General features: G+C 40.9%; 1 protein-coding gene across 1 annotated transcript in view; it reads right to left on the bottom strand.

The window, feature by feature from the left end:
* The window catches only part of ERICH3 (glutamate rich 3), a 77,544-nt gene that overhangs the window by 45,730 nt on the left and 15,460 nt on the right, over positions 1-16,354 (bottom strand). The window contains exon 2 of the mRNA XM_075832843.1: positions 490-583. Coding sequence (XP_075688958.1) covers positions 490-583 — 94 coding nt within the window. The remainder of the gene's footprint in view (positions 1-489; positions 584-16,354) is intronic.

The following is a 16,354-nucleotide window of genomic DNA, read 5'->3' on the forward strand; positions in this document are numbered from 1 at the left end:
CATATTTGACAGGTAATTCAGACGTAGCGGATATCACAGCGGACTTGCCACAGATTTCAGTTTTTGCATTGCAAAGGCTGAAATCCGCAGTGAAATCCCGCTTCGTCTCCACAATGTAATGAGCTGCGGAGGGAAAATTCTGCACAGCAGCCTATGGTCCGCAGCGGTGTTTTCCGCAACGTCTGAACTAACTTGCCTAAAAATGTATAGAAACATCTGTAAAAAACGGCCGCTGGATAATTCCACAGCAATTCCGCCACGTCTGGACGTGCCCTAACAATGTCTCCAAAAATCAGTGAACTTCCTGGAACACATAACCTTGTATTAGAGGGGTCAGAGATCTTGGAATTTAACTATACTAGCACAACTTCTCAGGATAACATAGTAATACCTTCAGAATCATGACACTTTTCATACAGAATTACACTTCTCTGCATGTCATCAATAACACGTCTCCTTCAATTAGTTTAATCCGAAATATATTCTTACCAGGCCAGATCTCTGGAGATGTCTCCTTATCCTAGTATTGTTGAAATATCCTGTTAGGTGTTTGTCTGTGAGGCTGTTATAAGCTGACAAAGGTCTGTAATACAAAGATTATAACATTAAAGATCACAAATCCCTACTGCACACTCATGCCTGACATTTATTAAACATACTAAAGTAGTTTCTATTCTTGTATATAGGGGCAGTATTATAGTAGTTATATTCTTGTATATAGGGGGCAGTATTATAGTAGTTATATTCTTGTATATAGGGGCAGTATTATAGTAGTTATATTCTTGTATATAGGGGGCAGTATTATAGTAGTTCTATTCTTGTATATAGAGGCAGTATTATAGTAGTTATATTCTTGTATATAGGGGGCAGTATTATAGTAGTTATATTCTTGTATATAGAGGCAGTATTATAGTAGTTATATTCTTGTATATAGGGGGCAGTATTGTAGTAGTTATATTCTTGTATATAGGGGCAGTATTATAGTAGTTATATTCTTGTATATAGAGGCAGTATTATAGTAGTTATATTCTTGTATATAGGGGGCAGTATTATAGTAGTTATATTCTTGTATATAGAGGCAGTATTATAGTAGTTATATTCTTGTATATAGGGGGCAGTATTGTAGTAGTTATATTCTTGTATATAGGAGGCAGTATTATAGTAGTTATATTCTTGTATATAGAGGCAGTATTATAGTAGTTATATTCTTGTATATAGGGGGCAGTATTATAGTAGTTATATTCTTGTATATAGGGGGCAGTATTATAGTAGTTATATTCTTGAATATAGGAGCAGTATTATAGTAGTTATATTCTTGAACATAGGGGCAGTATTATAGTAGTTATATTCTTGTATATAGGGAGCAGTATTATAGTAGTTATATTCTTGTATATAGGAGGCAGTATTATAGTAGTTATATTCTTGTATATAGGGGGCAGTATTATAGTAGTTATATTCTTGTATATAGGGGCAGTATTGTAGTAGTTATATTCTTGTATATAGGGGCAGTATTGTAGTAGTTATATTCTTGTATATAGGGGGCAGTATTACAGTGGTTATATTCTTGTATATAAGAGCAGTATTATAGTAGTTATATTCTTGTATATAGGGGGCAGTATTGTAGTAGTTATATTCTTGTATATAGGGGCAGTATTATAGTAGTTATATTCTTGTATATAAGAGCAGTATTATAGTAGTTATATTCTTGTATATAGGGGGCAGTATTATAGTAGTTATATTCTTGTATATAGGGGGCAGTATTGTAGTAGTTATATTCTTGTATATAGGGGGCAGTATTGTAGTAGTTATATTCTTGTATATAGGGGGCAGTATTACAGTAGTTATATTCTTGTATATAGTAGCAGTATTATAGTAGTTATATTCTTGTATATAGGGGCAGTATTATAGTAGTATATGCTTATATATAGGGGCAGTATTAGAGTAGTTATATTCTTGTATATAGGAGCAGTATTATAGTAGTTATATTCTTGTATATAGGGAGCAGTATTATAGTAGTTATATTCTTGTATATAGGGGCAGTATTATAGTAGTATATGCTTATATATAGGGGCAGTATTAGAGTAGTTATATTCTTGTATATAGGAGCAGTATTATAGTAGTTATATTCTTGTATATAGGGAGCAGTATTATAGTAGTTATATTCTTGTATATAGGGGGCAGTATTATAGTAGTTATATTCTTGTATATAGGGGCAGTATTATAGTAGTTATATTCTTGTATATAGGAGCAGTATTATAGTAGTTATATTCTTGTATATAGGGCAGTATTATAGTAGTTATATTCTTGTATATTGGCTGCAGTATTATAGTAGTTATATTCTTGTACATAGGGGTAGTATTATAGTAGTTATATTCTTGTATATAGTAAGCAGTATTATAGTAGTTATATTCTTGTATATAGTGAGCAGTATTATAGTAGTTATATTCTTTTATATAGGGGCAGTATTATAGTAGTTATATTCTTGTATATAGGGTCAGTATTATAGTAGTTATATTCTTGTGTATAGGAGGCAGTATTATAGTAGTTATATTCTTGTATATAGGGGGCAGTATTATAGTAGTTATATTCTTGTATACAGGGGGGCAGTATTATAGTAGTTATATTATTGTACATAGGGGTAGTATTATAGTAGTTATATTCTTGTATATAGGAGCAATATTATAGTAGTTATATTCTTGTATATAGGGGCAGTATTATTGTAGTTATATTCTTGTATATAGGAGCAGTATTATAGTAGTTATATTCTTGTATATAGGGCAGTATTATAGTAGTTATATTCTTGTATATAGGGGCAGTATTATAGTAATTATATTCTTGTATATAGGGGGCAGTATTATAGTAGTTATATTCTTGTATATAGGGGCAGTATTATAGTAGTTACATTCTTATATATAGGAGCAGTATTATAGTAGTTATATTCTTGTACATAGGGGGCAGTATTATAGTAGTTATATTCTTGTATATAGCGGCAGTATTATAGTAGTTATATTCTTGTATGTACGTGCAGTGTTATAGTAGTTATATTCTTGTATATAGGAGCAGTATTATAGTAGTTATATTCTTGTATATAGGGGGCAGTATTATAGTAGTTATATTCTTGTATATAGGGGCAGTATTATAGTAGTTATATTCTTGTATATAGGGGGCAGTATCATAGTAGTTATATTCTTGTATATAGGGGACAGTATTATAGTAGTTATATTCTTGTATATAGGAGCAGTATTATAGTAGTTATATTCTTGTATATAGGGGCAGTATTATAGTAGTTATATTCTTGTATATAGGAGCAGTATTATAGTAGTTATATTCTTGTATATAGGGCAGTATTATAGTAGTTATATTCTTGTATATAGGGGCAGTATTATAGTAGTTATATTCTTCTATATAGGAGCAGTATTATAGTAGTTATAGTCTTGTATATAGGAGCAGCATTATAGTAGTTATATTCTGTATATAGGGGCAGTATTATAGTAGTTATATTTTTGTATATACGGGCAGTATTATAGTAGTTATATTTTTGTATATACGGGCAGTATTATAGTAATTATATTCTTGTACATAGGGGGCAGTATTATAGTAGTTATATTCTTGTATATAGGGGGTAGTATTATAGTAGTTATATTCTTGTATATAGGAGCAGTATTATAGTAGTTATATTCTTGTATATAGGGCAGTATTATAGTAGTTATATTCTTGTATATAGGGGCAGTATTATAGTAGTTATATTCTTCTATATAGGAGCAGTATTATAGTAGTTATAGTCTTGTATATAGGAGCAGCATTATAGTAGTTATATTCTGTATATAGGGGCAGTATTATAGTAGTTATATTCTTGTATATAGGAGCAGTATTATAGTAGTTATATTCTTGTACATAGAGGGCAGTATTATAGTAGTTATATTCTTGTATATAGGGACAGTATTATAGTAGTTATATTCTTGTATATAGGAGGCAGTATTATAGTAGTTATATTTTTTTATATAGGAGCAGTATTATAGTAGTTATGTTCTTGTATATAGGAGGAGTATTATAGTAGTTATATTCTTGTATATAGGAGGCAGTATTATAGTAGCTATATTCTTGTATATAGGAGGCAGTATTATAGTAGTTATATTCTTGTATATAGGGGCAGTATTAGGGCATGGCCCCATGGGGCGTATTTCTTCCGCAACTGTCCGCATCAATGCCGCACAGAATCTGCGTTGCAGATTCTGTTGCGGATCTGCCCAAAATGTGCAGTAAATTGATGCGGACTAGCCGTTGCGTATTGAGGTGAAGTACTTCCCTTCTCTCTATCAGTGCAGGACAGATAGAAGGGACAGCACTTTCCCTAGTGAAAGTAAAAGAAATTCATACTTACCCGGCCGTTGTCTTGGTGACGCGTCCCTCTTTCGGCATCCAGCCCGACCTCCCTGGATGACGCGGCAGTCCATGTGACCGCTGCAGCCTGTGATTGGCTGCAGCCGTCACTTAGACTGAAACGTCATCCTGGGAAGCCGGACTGGAGGAAGAAGCAGGGAGTTTTCGGTAAGTATGAACTTCTATTTTTTTTTTACAGGTTGCTGTATATTGGGATCGGTAGTCACTGTCCAGGGTGCAGAAACAGTTACTGCCGATCGCTTAACTCTTTCAGCACCCTGGACAGTGACTATTTACTGACGTCTCCTAGCAACGCTCCCGTAATTAAGGGAGCCCCATTGACTTCCTCAGTCTGGCTGTAGACCTAGAAATACATAGGTCCAGCCAGAATGAAGAAATGTCATGTCAAAAAAGCAAGACGCATCCGCAGCACACATAACATGTGCATGACAGCTGCGGACTTCATTGCGGAATTAAGAATCTCCATTGAAGTCAATGGAGAAATTCCGCCATGAGTCCGCAACCAGTCCGCCACTGGTCCGCAACAGACAGAGCATGCTGCGGACACCAAATTCCGCTCCACAGCCTATGCTCCGCAGCGGAATTTTACGCATCGTCTAAACGAACACTTCTAAATAGAAGTGGAAGTCAATGGAGAAACGGCTCCACTGCGGATTAACGCTGCGGAGTGTCCGCAGCGGAATTCAAGTGAAATTCCGCCACGTGTGAACCCAGCCTTATAGTCGTTATATTCTTGTATATAGGGGGCAGTATTATAGTAGTTATATTCTTGTATATAGGGTCAGTATTATAGTAGTTATATTCTTGTATATAGAGGGCAGTATTATAGTAGTTATATTCTTGTATATAGGGGGCAGTATTATAGTAGTTATATTCTTGTATATAGGAGCAGCATTATAGTAGTTATATTCTTGTATATAGGGGCAGTATTATAGTAGTTATATTCTTGTATATAGGAGCAGTATTATAGTAGTTATATTCTTGTATATAGGGGGCAGTATTATAGTAGTTATATTCTTGTATATAGGGGCAGTATTATAGTAGTTATATTCTTGAACATAGGGGCAGTATTATAGTAGTTATATTCTTGTATATAGGGGGCAGTATTATAGTAGTTATATTCTTGTATATAGGAGGCGATTTTTATTAGTAAAAACCAAACAAATTTAACATTCCATTAAAATTCCAAAGCAAATGATCATTTAACGGAACTCATACATGACGATGAAAAATAAACTAGAAAATAACTTTAACTTAACAAGAGTCCATTGCTGTTAAAAAGGAAGGAGGGAGAAAAACCAACAACAAGTTTGCATTATACAGAGAACTAGCATTATTCCATATATACATTCCTCCATAATGCGGTGTTTTTCTCATTTTTCCTAATTTCTAGGGATTTGATCCACCTTAGTTCTGACATGATCAGGTTCACGGCTGACATATGGTGAAATGGCTCGTTATAAATGGACATTCTGGTTCTTGTATGCCACTGGTAATATTTGACTACATTAATTATCAGATACAAGGTCCCCCGATCAATGTTATTTACATTAGCTGGTACTCCATAAATAATTTCTGGGTATTTTAGAGACTGTAGTCTTGGGATTTTTAACTTGTAGGATATTTCTTGCCATATATTTTGTCCTCCCCAGCACTCGGTTATAAAATGCTCCATTGTCTCCTCCTGTTGACAACCCAAGGGAAACTTCCGATCTGACACACTCAAATATTTTAGATTCCCTTTAACATAAAGTTTCCCATGCAGCGACAGCCATGCAATGTCAAAAAGTTTACCCGGGAGTCTCGCTCCATTGAGAAACCTCAGACTCTCCTGTAAGGTTGCTGTTGTGCAATCTTTAAGTGCCGGCTGTAAAGAAAAGAAAGTCCTACATATGGTGAAATATAGATCTCTCCTGGTCTTACTCTCAATATAGGACTTGTCTATTCCCCATCTCCTCAGACATCTAAGACCATAATCCAGATACTGGGGAAGGAAGTCTCGTGTCAATCGCCCCCTTTTGAGACTGCCGCCCCGTATCCAAGACTCTGCAAAAGGCAATATCCAATCCCTGATACTGTTTACCCACAGGGCAGTGTTATTTACGTCCAGGTTGCCAAAATTTGTTTTAAGAAACAAGGAGTCAAAGAAAACCCTTGGATTCAACATACCCAACACACCCTCTCTCCTCTGTAGGTAAGTAATCCCTCTTTTTACTGGGTTCAACCTGTTCCCCCAAAAAAGTTGGAAGAACAGGCTAAAGAGCCTAGCGGAGAAAGATTCTGGCAAAGGAAAAATGACAGAAACATACAAGAAGACGGGGACCAGGTAAGTCTTCAACATTTTAACCCTCTCACTATAGGTCAGCCTCCAATTTCTCCATCGCTGAACCTTTGCATTTCCGGCTTCCAATTTCTGCTCCCAATTTAGTTTGGCATTATCATCCCTCCCAAATTTAATTCCCAGAATCTTAATATCGGTGGAGGCTTTCACAAATTGTGGCAGATCAAAGTCTGGATCACTGTGCAATACCCAGAAAGCTTCACTCTTCTCAAAGTTGACCAGAGACCCAGAGGCCTCAGAGTAGCTTCTGATGGCTGCAGACAACATCTGCACCTCACTAGGCTCAGATATCACTACCGTCACATCATCCGCGTAGGCGACAACACTCAGGGGTGAGCAAAGCGGGATCGGTACGCCTCGAAAAATCACACTGCTGCAGTAACCGCAGAAATGGGTCTATGGCAAAAACATACAGAAGTGGACTCAACGGGCAACCCTGTCTCACCCCCGACTCAACCCCGAAATTGTCGCCCTGCCAGCCATTGATCAAAGGAAAGCTCTCTGCCTCACAATACAAAGTTTTAAGCCAATCAATAAATTGTCCCGGAACACCGTACTTTAACAAAGTGGCCCATAGATAATCATGATCTACTCTGTCGAAGGCTTTAGCCTGGTCTAGAGCAACAACATATCTCCCACACCCAAGAGCTTTACATCTCTCAAACATTTCCCTGATGGAGATAACGGCCCCAGAGATGTTCCGCCCTTTTACTGTGCCGAACTGGGAGCCTGCCAACAGTGCTGGGGACAGACAGACCAATCTAGAAAACAGAATTTTTGCCAAAATCTTTCTGTCAACATTCAAGAGGGCAATTGGCCTCCAGTTCTTGATGTCACCAGGGTCTTTACCCTTGGACAGCAAAATCAACGAAGACACTCTCATAGAGAAAGGCATCAGATGGTTTTCTAGGCAGCTTTTGTACACATTCACCAGAATTGGTGCTAAAAGGTTTTTAAATTTCTTATAAAATTCGGCTGTTATACCGTCCGGACCTGGTGCCTTCTTTTGATGCAAGTTGTTGATGGCCTCAATAACTTCCTCCACTGTCAATTCTGCTGTCAAGGGTGAAAAATCCACATTAGCAGTATCAGGGCTTGGAGTTGCCCTCAAAAATTGAGTCATTTTCTCTTTATCCAATATCTTCTTCTGAAACAAGACAGAATAGTAGGATTTCACCACACCCAGAATGCCCTCCCGAGATTCCTGAAGAACACCCTGGGAATCCACCAAACCTGTGACCACTCTGTTTTTTACCTGGTCTTGGCAACTTTCAAACGGATCAGGCTTCCCTAAACGCCCATAATCCCTCTCCAGAAGCAGGGACGTGTATCTACTATACTGATACTGCTTGATCTCAGATTTCAGCCGATCAATCTTTGCTCTGTCATCCTTATCCTCTGAACAAAGTGACTCCAGTTCCCTACGCAGCTTCAGATACTGGCTGTACTTACTCCTGCCTCTATTAATGGACAGTCTCTTTAAGAGCGATGCAATGTCCTTCTTGACATCCTCCCACCAGTCAGCAGCACCATCATAAAAATCTACTCTCTCCAATTGACTTTGCAAAAGGGAGACAACACAACTCTGCACATGACTATCATCCAAGAGACTAGAGTTAAGTTTCCATAGCCCCCTACCAATATCTGGCCGTTTAGTGGATCCTAAGCAGAAACACAGCGCCATATGGTCTGAATAAGGGACCACTTTTTCACTTAACCCAGTAACCATCTCTGTAGCGTTGACAAAAGCCAAATCGATCCTACTGTTCCTGTCCGCACAACAATATGTGAATTTTGGCTTCCTACCACCCTGTGTGAAGACATCACTCAAGCCTGCCTGTAAGATCATTTTATTTAGGACATTCGAGTCCCTGGTCACTGCTCTGCCAGAGGATCTGTCACCTGATGTCCTCGTGACATTGAAATCCCCAGCCATCACCACAGGAATAGAGGTAAAGACATATGGTTTCACATCATTAAAAAGCTGGACCCTGTCAGTCACTGTCTGTGGGCCATAGATATTAATGAGTCGGAGCCTTCTACCGTGGATTGTAACTTCTAGGACCAGACACCGTCCCATACACACCTCCGTTAACCTATGTACAGTCACATCATTGGTGTTAAACAGTATAGCGACCCCGGCATAAGGCTCCACAGCCAGTGACCAGAAAGAAGGACCGGACCTCCACTCTCTCTCCGCCTCACGTATAAGCCCTATTGTGGTTAAACGAGTCTCTTGTAAGAAGATGACATCTGCATCCAGATATCGGAGATGATCATAGACTGTAAACCTCGTCTTCCTCACTTTAATACTGTTTACATTGCTGGAAGCAACTTTTAAGGAAAACCCGGCCATCAGAGCACAACACAAGAAGAAAAGCAAATAAATGACCCCCATCATAATGGCTAAGAATTGGGGTCACTCTGCCGACCACCTATCCATATCTAACAGTCCTGGGGTTTCTACAGTGCAAGGTTTCTTTTTTATTAAGGGATGGTCCCTTGTGTCTTCTTCGTATTCACCATCTATTTTTAATAACTCTCGTTCAAAATCCCCATCTGACTCTGACAGGAAACTGAATCTATTAGATACGACCATTACTTCTGCTCTGTTCCCTTTCTTCCTGCCTCTTACCTCCTCTCCCTCAGGCTTACGAGAGGACGGGTCTTTTTTCCTCCTTTTATTCTGCATACCCCTCCTTTCCTCAGATGGTAATGCAGAAGAAGAGGCTGCAGGTGGCTGGTCCCGAGGGACAACTTCCATGGTCTCCTGTGTACTGTCTGACTGCTGGTGTTCTGGACCTGGATGACCTGACTCCTGCTGGACCTCCTGTCTGGTCATTATTGACCCTGACATTAGAGCCTCCTCCTCTACAGCGTCCGTCTCAGTCATAAACTCCTCAACCGGAATCTGTTTACAGATATTGTGCCACGCGTCAGGACAGTCCCTGTGCGGGTGACCTACCCTCCCACACAGATTACATCGGACATTCTGACAGTTGGAACTTAGATGGCCAACTTCACCGCACAGGTTACACTTTACCACGGTGCAGATGTTTGCCAGGTGACCGGTCTTACCACACTTGAAGCACTTTCTGGGTTGACCAGGATAAAAGCAAACACCCTTTTCTCTCCCAATGAAGAAGGAATTGGGTAAATGTAAAGTGACGTTGTTATGCTGGCGCAGTTTTACCAGAACCCTCCACCCTCCAGTCCAAATACCATCAGCGTCTCTATTCTTGGTCAGGTCAGACACCAGGTCACAGTGCCGCCTGAGCCAGACCACAATATCCTGGGGAGGAACAGCTTCATTCCAAAAGATGATGTTGACACCAACGGTATCTGGCTTGGACACGGGAATAAAGCTAAATTTGTCCCAACCGGTTTTGTCCCTGAACTTGGAAAAATGTGCCCAGAATCTATCCAAGTCAGGCGTAAGCTTAAAGCTGACATCGTAGCCCTGTCTGTCTGTCTGGTAGATTTATTACTGCCAAGATATTTGCTGGCACAAAACCCATCTGGTGACACAGAAGTTCTCGGACCACAAACCTCCTATCTGGAAGGTCCTCCTTGGCGCCCTTGTGCTTGAACCTCACCACATTCCTCCTTTTAAAGGCCTGGCCTGTATAGCTAGCGCCAGAGTTAAAAGATGGAGCACCGCGGCTCCAGGCATTTCTGGGAGGAGGCTGGCGGGTCTCACTGTCCTGACTTATAGGGCGAGTGTCTGCTCTAGAGGGGTCTGTCACACCTTGTGTACTTACAATTAGAGGGGGGAAATCAAGCACATTATTCTGAACATCTTCTGACCCATCAACCTCTATGTCATCATCAGATAAACCTACATCATACACAAGCCGTGCGTTCCCTCCAACCACCAACCCTTCAGGTACATTCCCACTCCCCCCAGTCTGTGCCCCAGCAGTACAGCTCTGCTGTGTCAGCGCATCATCCTGACCCATGGATGAACGTCCACTGTCCTGTTGTGCTGAGCATCCTGGGACTTGTGGTGCCTGTGCTGGTATCCGACTTCCATGTCCCTGTTCAGACACAGCTGCAGATTTTTGCCGTTTTTCTTTCTCCTCTTTCTGTGCGTCCGCTTCTAGAAATGAGAACCTTGCAGGTTGCAGCACTAGTCTGGTCTCTGGCCGGGGATCGTCTGGGAAAATATCTGACCCCGAGTCCGCCTCAGAGAATCTGAACTCTGGATCAAAGTTCTGTCTGTCGGTCATACTAGAAAACCGTTCCTTGTTTTTATAGGATTCTGCGAGTGGCCCGATCCTCTCCAGGACACCGTCCATCTCCCCCACCACTTGTGCGAGTTGCATCCCGAGTGAGTAAAGCTGAGCAGCATATACGGCTTCATTCTTAGGATTGGCGTTCTTCAGTTTATATACGCAGTCAATTTGTATTTGCAGCATTTGTTTTTGGCTCTGTAACTCTCCCATCCTCTTCACCAGAGCAGGGATTTCCTCCGCCAGCTGCAGCTCAGGTGCACGCTCTGTCTCTTTAGACTGTGGGCTCTGCTGGTGCAGGATCTCAGGCTGTCTGAATGCCGCTGACCCCTCCAGATTAACATTCCCAGCTCCACTGGTCTCACACCCTGCTGGATCACACTCTCCAAGGCTTGTAACAGTTGTAGAAACACCTTGAGTATTCCTTGCAGGTTTTGCCTCCACAGACTTTTCAATGTTTCTACTGCTGCTAGACCTTGTGCGGCCTGAGCACGCCACGCTGGCCACCCATTCACTCTGCTGCAATGTCAGTCTCTCCAGGGATGTTCTCCGCTGTCTGGATGCTGGAGGGGTGAGCTGCACCCCAGGTGCCTGCAATGTTCTCTGACCCCCCAGTGCTTCACTCTCACAAGTACTTTTTACTGCTGCAACATTAGCTTTACTCACTTTACATTCTTCATCTTCCTTCCTTGTGCCGCTGGTGCTTCCATCCTGAGTGTTACACTGCTCAACATTCACTTTGGGACTTGTATCCACATTAGAAAGAGCCTGGGAGTTTTCTCCCAGTAGAGGCCTGGAAGCCTGGGCCTTGCGTGGGGAGAATCCCCGCCCGGGGTGGCCCCGCCCTGGGCTATCTCCAGACATGAGGAGAGCTACAGACACACAACCTCACAGCAAGGAGGCAGTATTATAGTAGTTATATTCTTGTATATAGGAGGCAGTATTATAGTAGTTATATTCTTGAAAATAGGGAGCAGTATTATAGTAGTTATATTCTTGTATATAGGGGGCAGTATTCTAGTAGTTACATTCTTGTATATAAGGGCAGTATTATAGTAGTTATATTCTTGTATATAGGAGGCAGTATTATAGTAGTTATATTCTTGAACATAGGGGCAGTATTATAGTAATTATATTCTTGAACATAGGGAGCAGTATTATAGTAGTTATATTCTTGTATATAGGGGCAGTATTATAGTAGTTATATTCTTGTATATAGGGGGCAGTATTATAGTAGTTATATTCTTGTATATAGGGGGCAGTATTATAGTAGTTATATTCTTGTATATAGGAGGCAGTATTACAGTAGTTGTATTCTTGTATATAGGGGCAGTATTAGAGTAGTTATATTCTTGTATATAGGGGGCAGTATTATAGTAGTTATATTCTTGTATATCGGAGGCAGTATTATAGTAGTTATATTCTTGAACATAGGGGCAGTATTATAGTAGTTATATTCTTGAACATAGGGAGCAGTATTCTAGTAGTTATATTCTTGTATATAGTGGCAGTATTATAGTAGTTATATGCTTGTATATAGGGGGCAGTATTATAGTAGTTATATTCTTGTATATAGGGGGCAGTATTATAGTAGTTATATTCTTGAACATAGGGGGCAGTATTATAGTAGTTATATTCTTGTATATAGGGTGCAGTATTATAGTAGTTATATTCTTGTATATAGGGGCAGTATTATAGTAGTTATATTCTTGTATATAGGGGGCAGTATTATAGTCGTTATATTCTTGTATATAGGGGGCAGTATTATAGTAGTTATATTCTTGTCCATAGGAGAGGATAGACGTGTGCTTGTGAGCTCCCTGTTAGGACTATGCATGGCTTCTGACCCAGGTGGAGGGGAGGGGTCCTGGGCTGATGATCCTGGGAAAGCCCAGAGTCTGGAGTTTGGCCTGCAGCATGGAGATGGTGGAGGTGATGATCTGGAAATGGTGGCTGGTGAGTCAACTGAATCTCATGATGTTGGTGAATTGTGCACAAAAATGACAAAGAAAAATATCTTTAAAATGGAAATGCAAGTTCGCAAATTGAGAACTGAAATTAACCAAGAGACTGATCCAAAGGCAAAGCTGATGAAATGTGAGTGTCTGGATGTTTGCACACGTGAGCTGGTGATATTGAAGGAGAGATTGCAGAAAGAATCATGCACAGTACCCAAAATAAAGAACCGGGCAATTGAGAACAAAAGGGAGACCAGAGCCCAAACTGTGAAGAGAAAAAATATCATTGCAAAAAAAGACACTGACTATAATATTGTGGAGCAGGGAAACCCTGGAAGATATGAGTGTGCAGTGACTGGAGGATCACATCTCTCATCATGTGTGAGGTCTGTGCAATCAGCCAACACAAATGCTGCTAAAGCTGCAGAGAAATGTGTGCCAGCCGACGAGGGGTTAACTGCAATAGACTCTATGTGCAGTACTGATGAAGTAAATGCGATTGGCACTCCTGGGAGTGAGCAAGAAAGTGCCTCATGTCCTGATATTATAAGTGAGACCTCGCTCAGCGCGGTGATTGACAGTCTGATATCTGATGAACCAGCGGCACAGGCTGAGGCGGACATTGCAGACCCTGTTCTGGAGGTTCAGCCGTCCGCAGTGTCAGTGAATGGAGTGCAGGTTACACAGCGATCAGGAGCAGACACAGGAGGATCTGCAGTACAATCAGCTGAGGAGAGGTCCAGTCCTGACCCACCTGCTGACAGACCTCAGTACAGGAGACTGTTCTCCAGCGTCACAAGACCGACTAACCTCCCACCTCAGAGGAGGAACGCGGTCAGAATCAGGTACTCAGGACCAGAGGAAAACCTCCCCTCCACACTCCACATTGGGAAAGATTTGTTGAAGGAGTTTATGAAGTCTAAAGCTTCTGAGGTGTTCGCTCTGATCCACGTTCCCTCCAGCAGGAATTATGACATCAGTTTCAAGCTGCAATATAGTCTAGACTTATTCTGGAGTATTTATAATGATACAAAGGAGCACGCGATGTGGGAGCATCTACATGTCATCCAGCTGACTAAACCCCAGGTAGTCACCGCCACCGTCCTGTTCCAGTCTGAGGTGGTGGCTCTGGCAGATTTGCAGCACTGGTTGAGCAGATATTGTGAGGTGAAGAGACTGCCAACAAAGATCTATGATGAGGAGGAGATCTGGAATGGAGGATATTCTGTCAAGATTCAGCTGGTTCAGGAGAATGGAGTGACCAGACATCTGCCGCACTCCTTCTACCTGGGCTCGGAGAGAGGCGTATGTTACTACCTTGGTCAACCGCGACGGTGCCATAGATGTGGGGGCAGACACCTGGCATTCAACTGTTCCCGTATTAAGTGCTCACTATGTGGTCAGTTTGGGCATGTGAAGGACGATTGTACAGGACCTGTCATCTGTAACCTGTGCTTAGGACCTGGACATACATTCCGGGAGTGTCCGCATGCAGAACATAATAAAGAGGAGACCTTTAAAGAAGCCATGGAGGAAGACCACGAGGATGTCTCCATATGTGTAGATATGACCCCAGAACCTGGAAGCCCCAGCGAGGATGTGAGCCGAAGTACCAGAGACCCTGCTCCAGAGGCGAATGTCCCATCTGTGGATGCTGCACAAGTGTCACCAGCCACTGAAAATAGAGGTCATGCTAAAAGCAAAATATCCAGTCACTCTGTCACCAAACATCTGCCCGACACCAGTAAGGAACCAGCTGATCCAGCCACAGCGACCAGTAAGGAACCAGCTGATGCAGCCACAGCGACCAGTAAGGAACCAGCTGATGCAGCCACAGCGACCAGTAAGGAACCAGCTGATCCAGCCGCAGCGACCAGTAAGGAACCAGCTGATCCAGCCGCAGCGAACAGTAAGGAACCAGCTGGGCCAGCCGCAGCGAACAGTAAGGAACCAGCTGATCCAGCCGCAGCGACCAGTAAAAAACCAGCTGATCCAGCCGCAGCAACCAGTATCGATGAGGAGGGATTTCAGACGGTTAAAAGGAGAAGTAAAACAGATTATTCTTCTAGGAAAAAAATCACTGCTGCAAAGAAATCACCGGAGTCTCCAGTGCTGGCGATAACTGGGGGACGTTACTGTGCGCTGGGAGAAGATGAACAGGAAGAAGAAGCAGAGATGGAGCAAGTCTCCTCACACAACCCAGACGACGAACCTCAGGATGAAGACGCTGACCCCCCAATGTCCACCAAAAGATGGGGTGTAACGGGACATAGCAGTGGAAGAAGGAAAAAAAGTAGGAAAGATCTGTAACCAGGATGAGGCTGAAAATCACCTCCATCAATGTGAACAGTGTGAAGAATAGGAGCAGGCGGCAGGCGATATTCCAGCGTCTGTCTGACAAAACCAATGTCATCTATATACAAGAGACTTATCTACAGAGTAATGTCCCTGCTGTGTCCCTGCAGTCACCACATCTAGTGGGACAGAGAAACTCTCAGCTGCTGTATGGAGACTTCTACCCCGAACTCCGTTTATATCATAGAGGTTCACTATATGCCATCATTGTGGTGACCGTGTCCCATCTGTGGTGTGCGCGATGCTGCCTGGTCACCAATAAAGAAGAACTCTCCTGTAATACTGTCTAGAATAATATCATGGAAAATAGTTGAAACAATCTATACTGGAGCAATATTCATATATTATGGTTTGTTTAATGATTGTGATGTTATTAAGAGACAAATGTTTATTTTCTTTATCTGTTATGAGTGTATTGCAAAGGTATTGTAATATTTTGTTAATATTAAGTTTTCAAATAAAAAATATAATTATAGTAGTTATATTCTTGTATATAGGGGCAGTATTATAGTAGTTATATTCTTGTATATAGGAGCAGTATTATAGTAGTTATATTCTTGTATATAGGGGACAGTATTATAGTAGTTATATTCTTGTATATAGGAGCAGTATTATAGTAGTTATATTCTTGTATATAGGAGGCAGTATTATAGTAGTTATATTCTTTTATATAGGAGCAGTATTATAGTAATTATATTCTTGTATATAGGAGCAGTATTATAGTAGTTATATTCTTGTATATAGGGCAGTATTATAGTAGTTATATTCTTGTATATAGGGGCAGTATTATAGTAGTTATATTCTTGTACATAGGGGTAGTATTATAGTAGTTATGTTATTGTACATAGGGGTAGTATTATAGTAGTTATATTCTTGTATATAGGAGCAGTATTATAGTAGTTATATTCTTGTATATAGGGGACAGTATTATAGTAGTTATATTCTTGTATATAGGAGCAGTATTATAGTAGTTATATTCTTGTATATAGGGGCAGTATTATAGTAGTTATATTCTTGTATATAGGAGCAGTATTATAGTAGTTATATTTTTGTATATAGGGGCAGTA

Source organism: Rhinoderma darwinii, chromosome 7 (genome assembly GCF_050947455.1).
Source record: "Rhinoderma darwinii isolate aRhiDar2 chromosome 7, aRhiDar2.hap1, whole genome shotgun sequence".
NCBI lineage: Eukaryota > Metazoa > Chordata > Amphibia > Anura > Rhinodermatidae > Rhinoderma > Rhinoderma darwinii.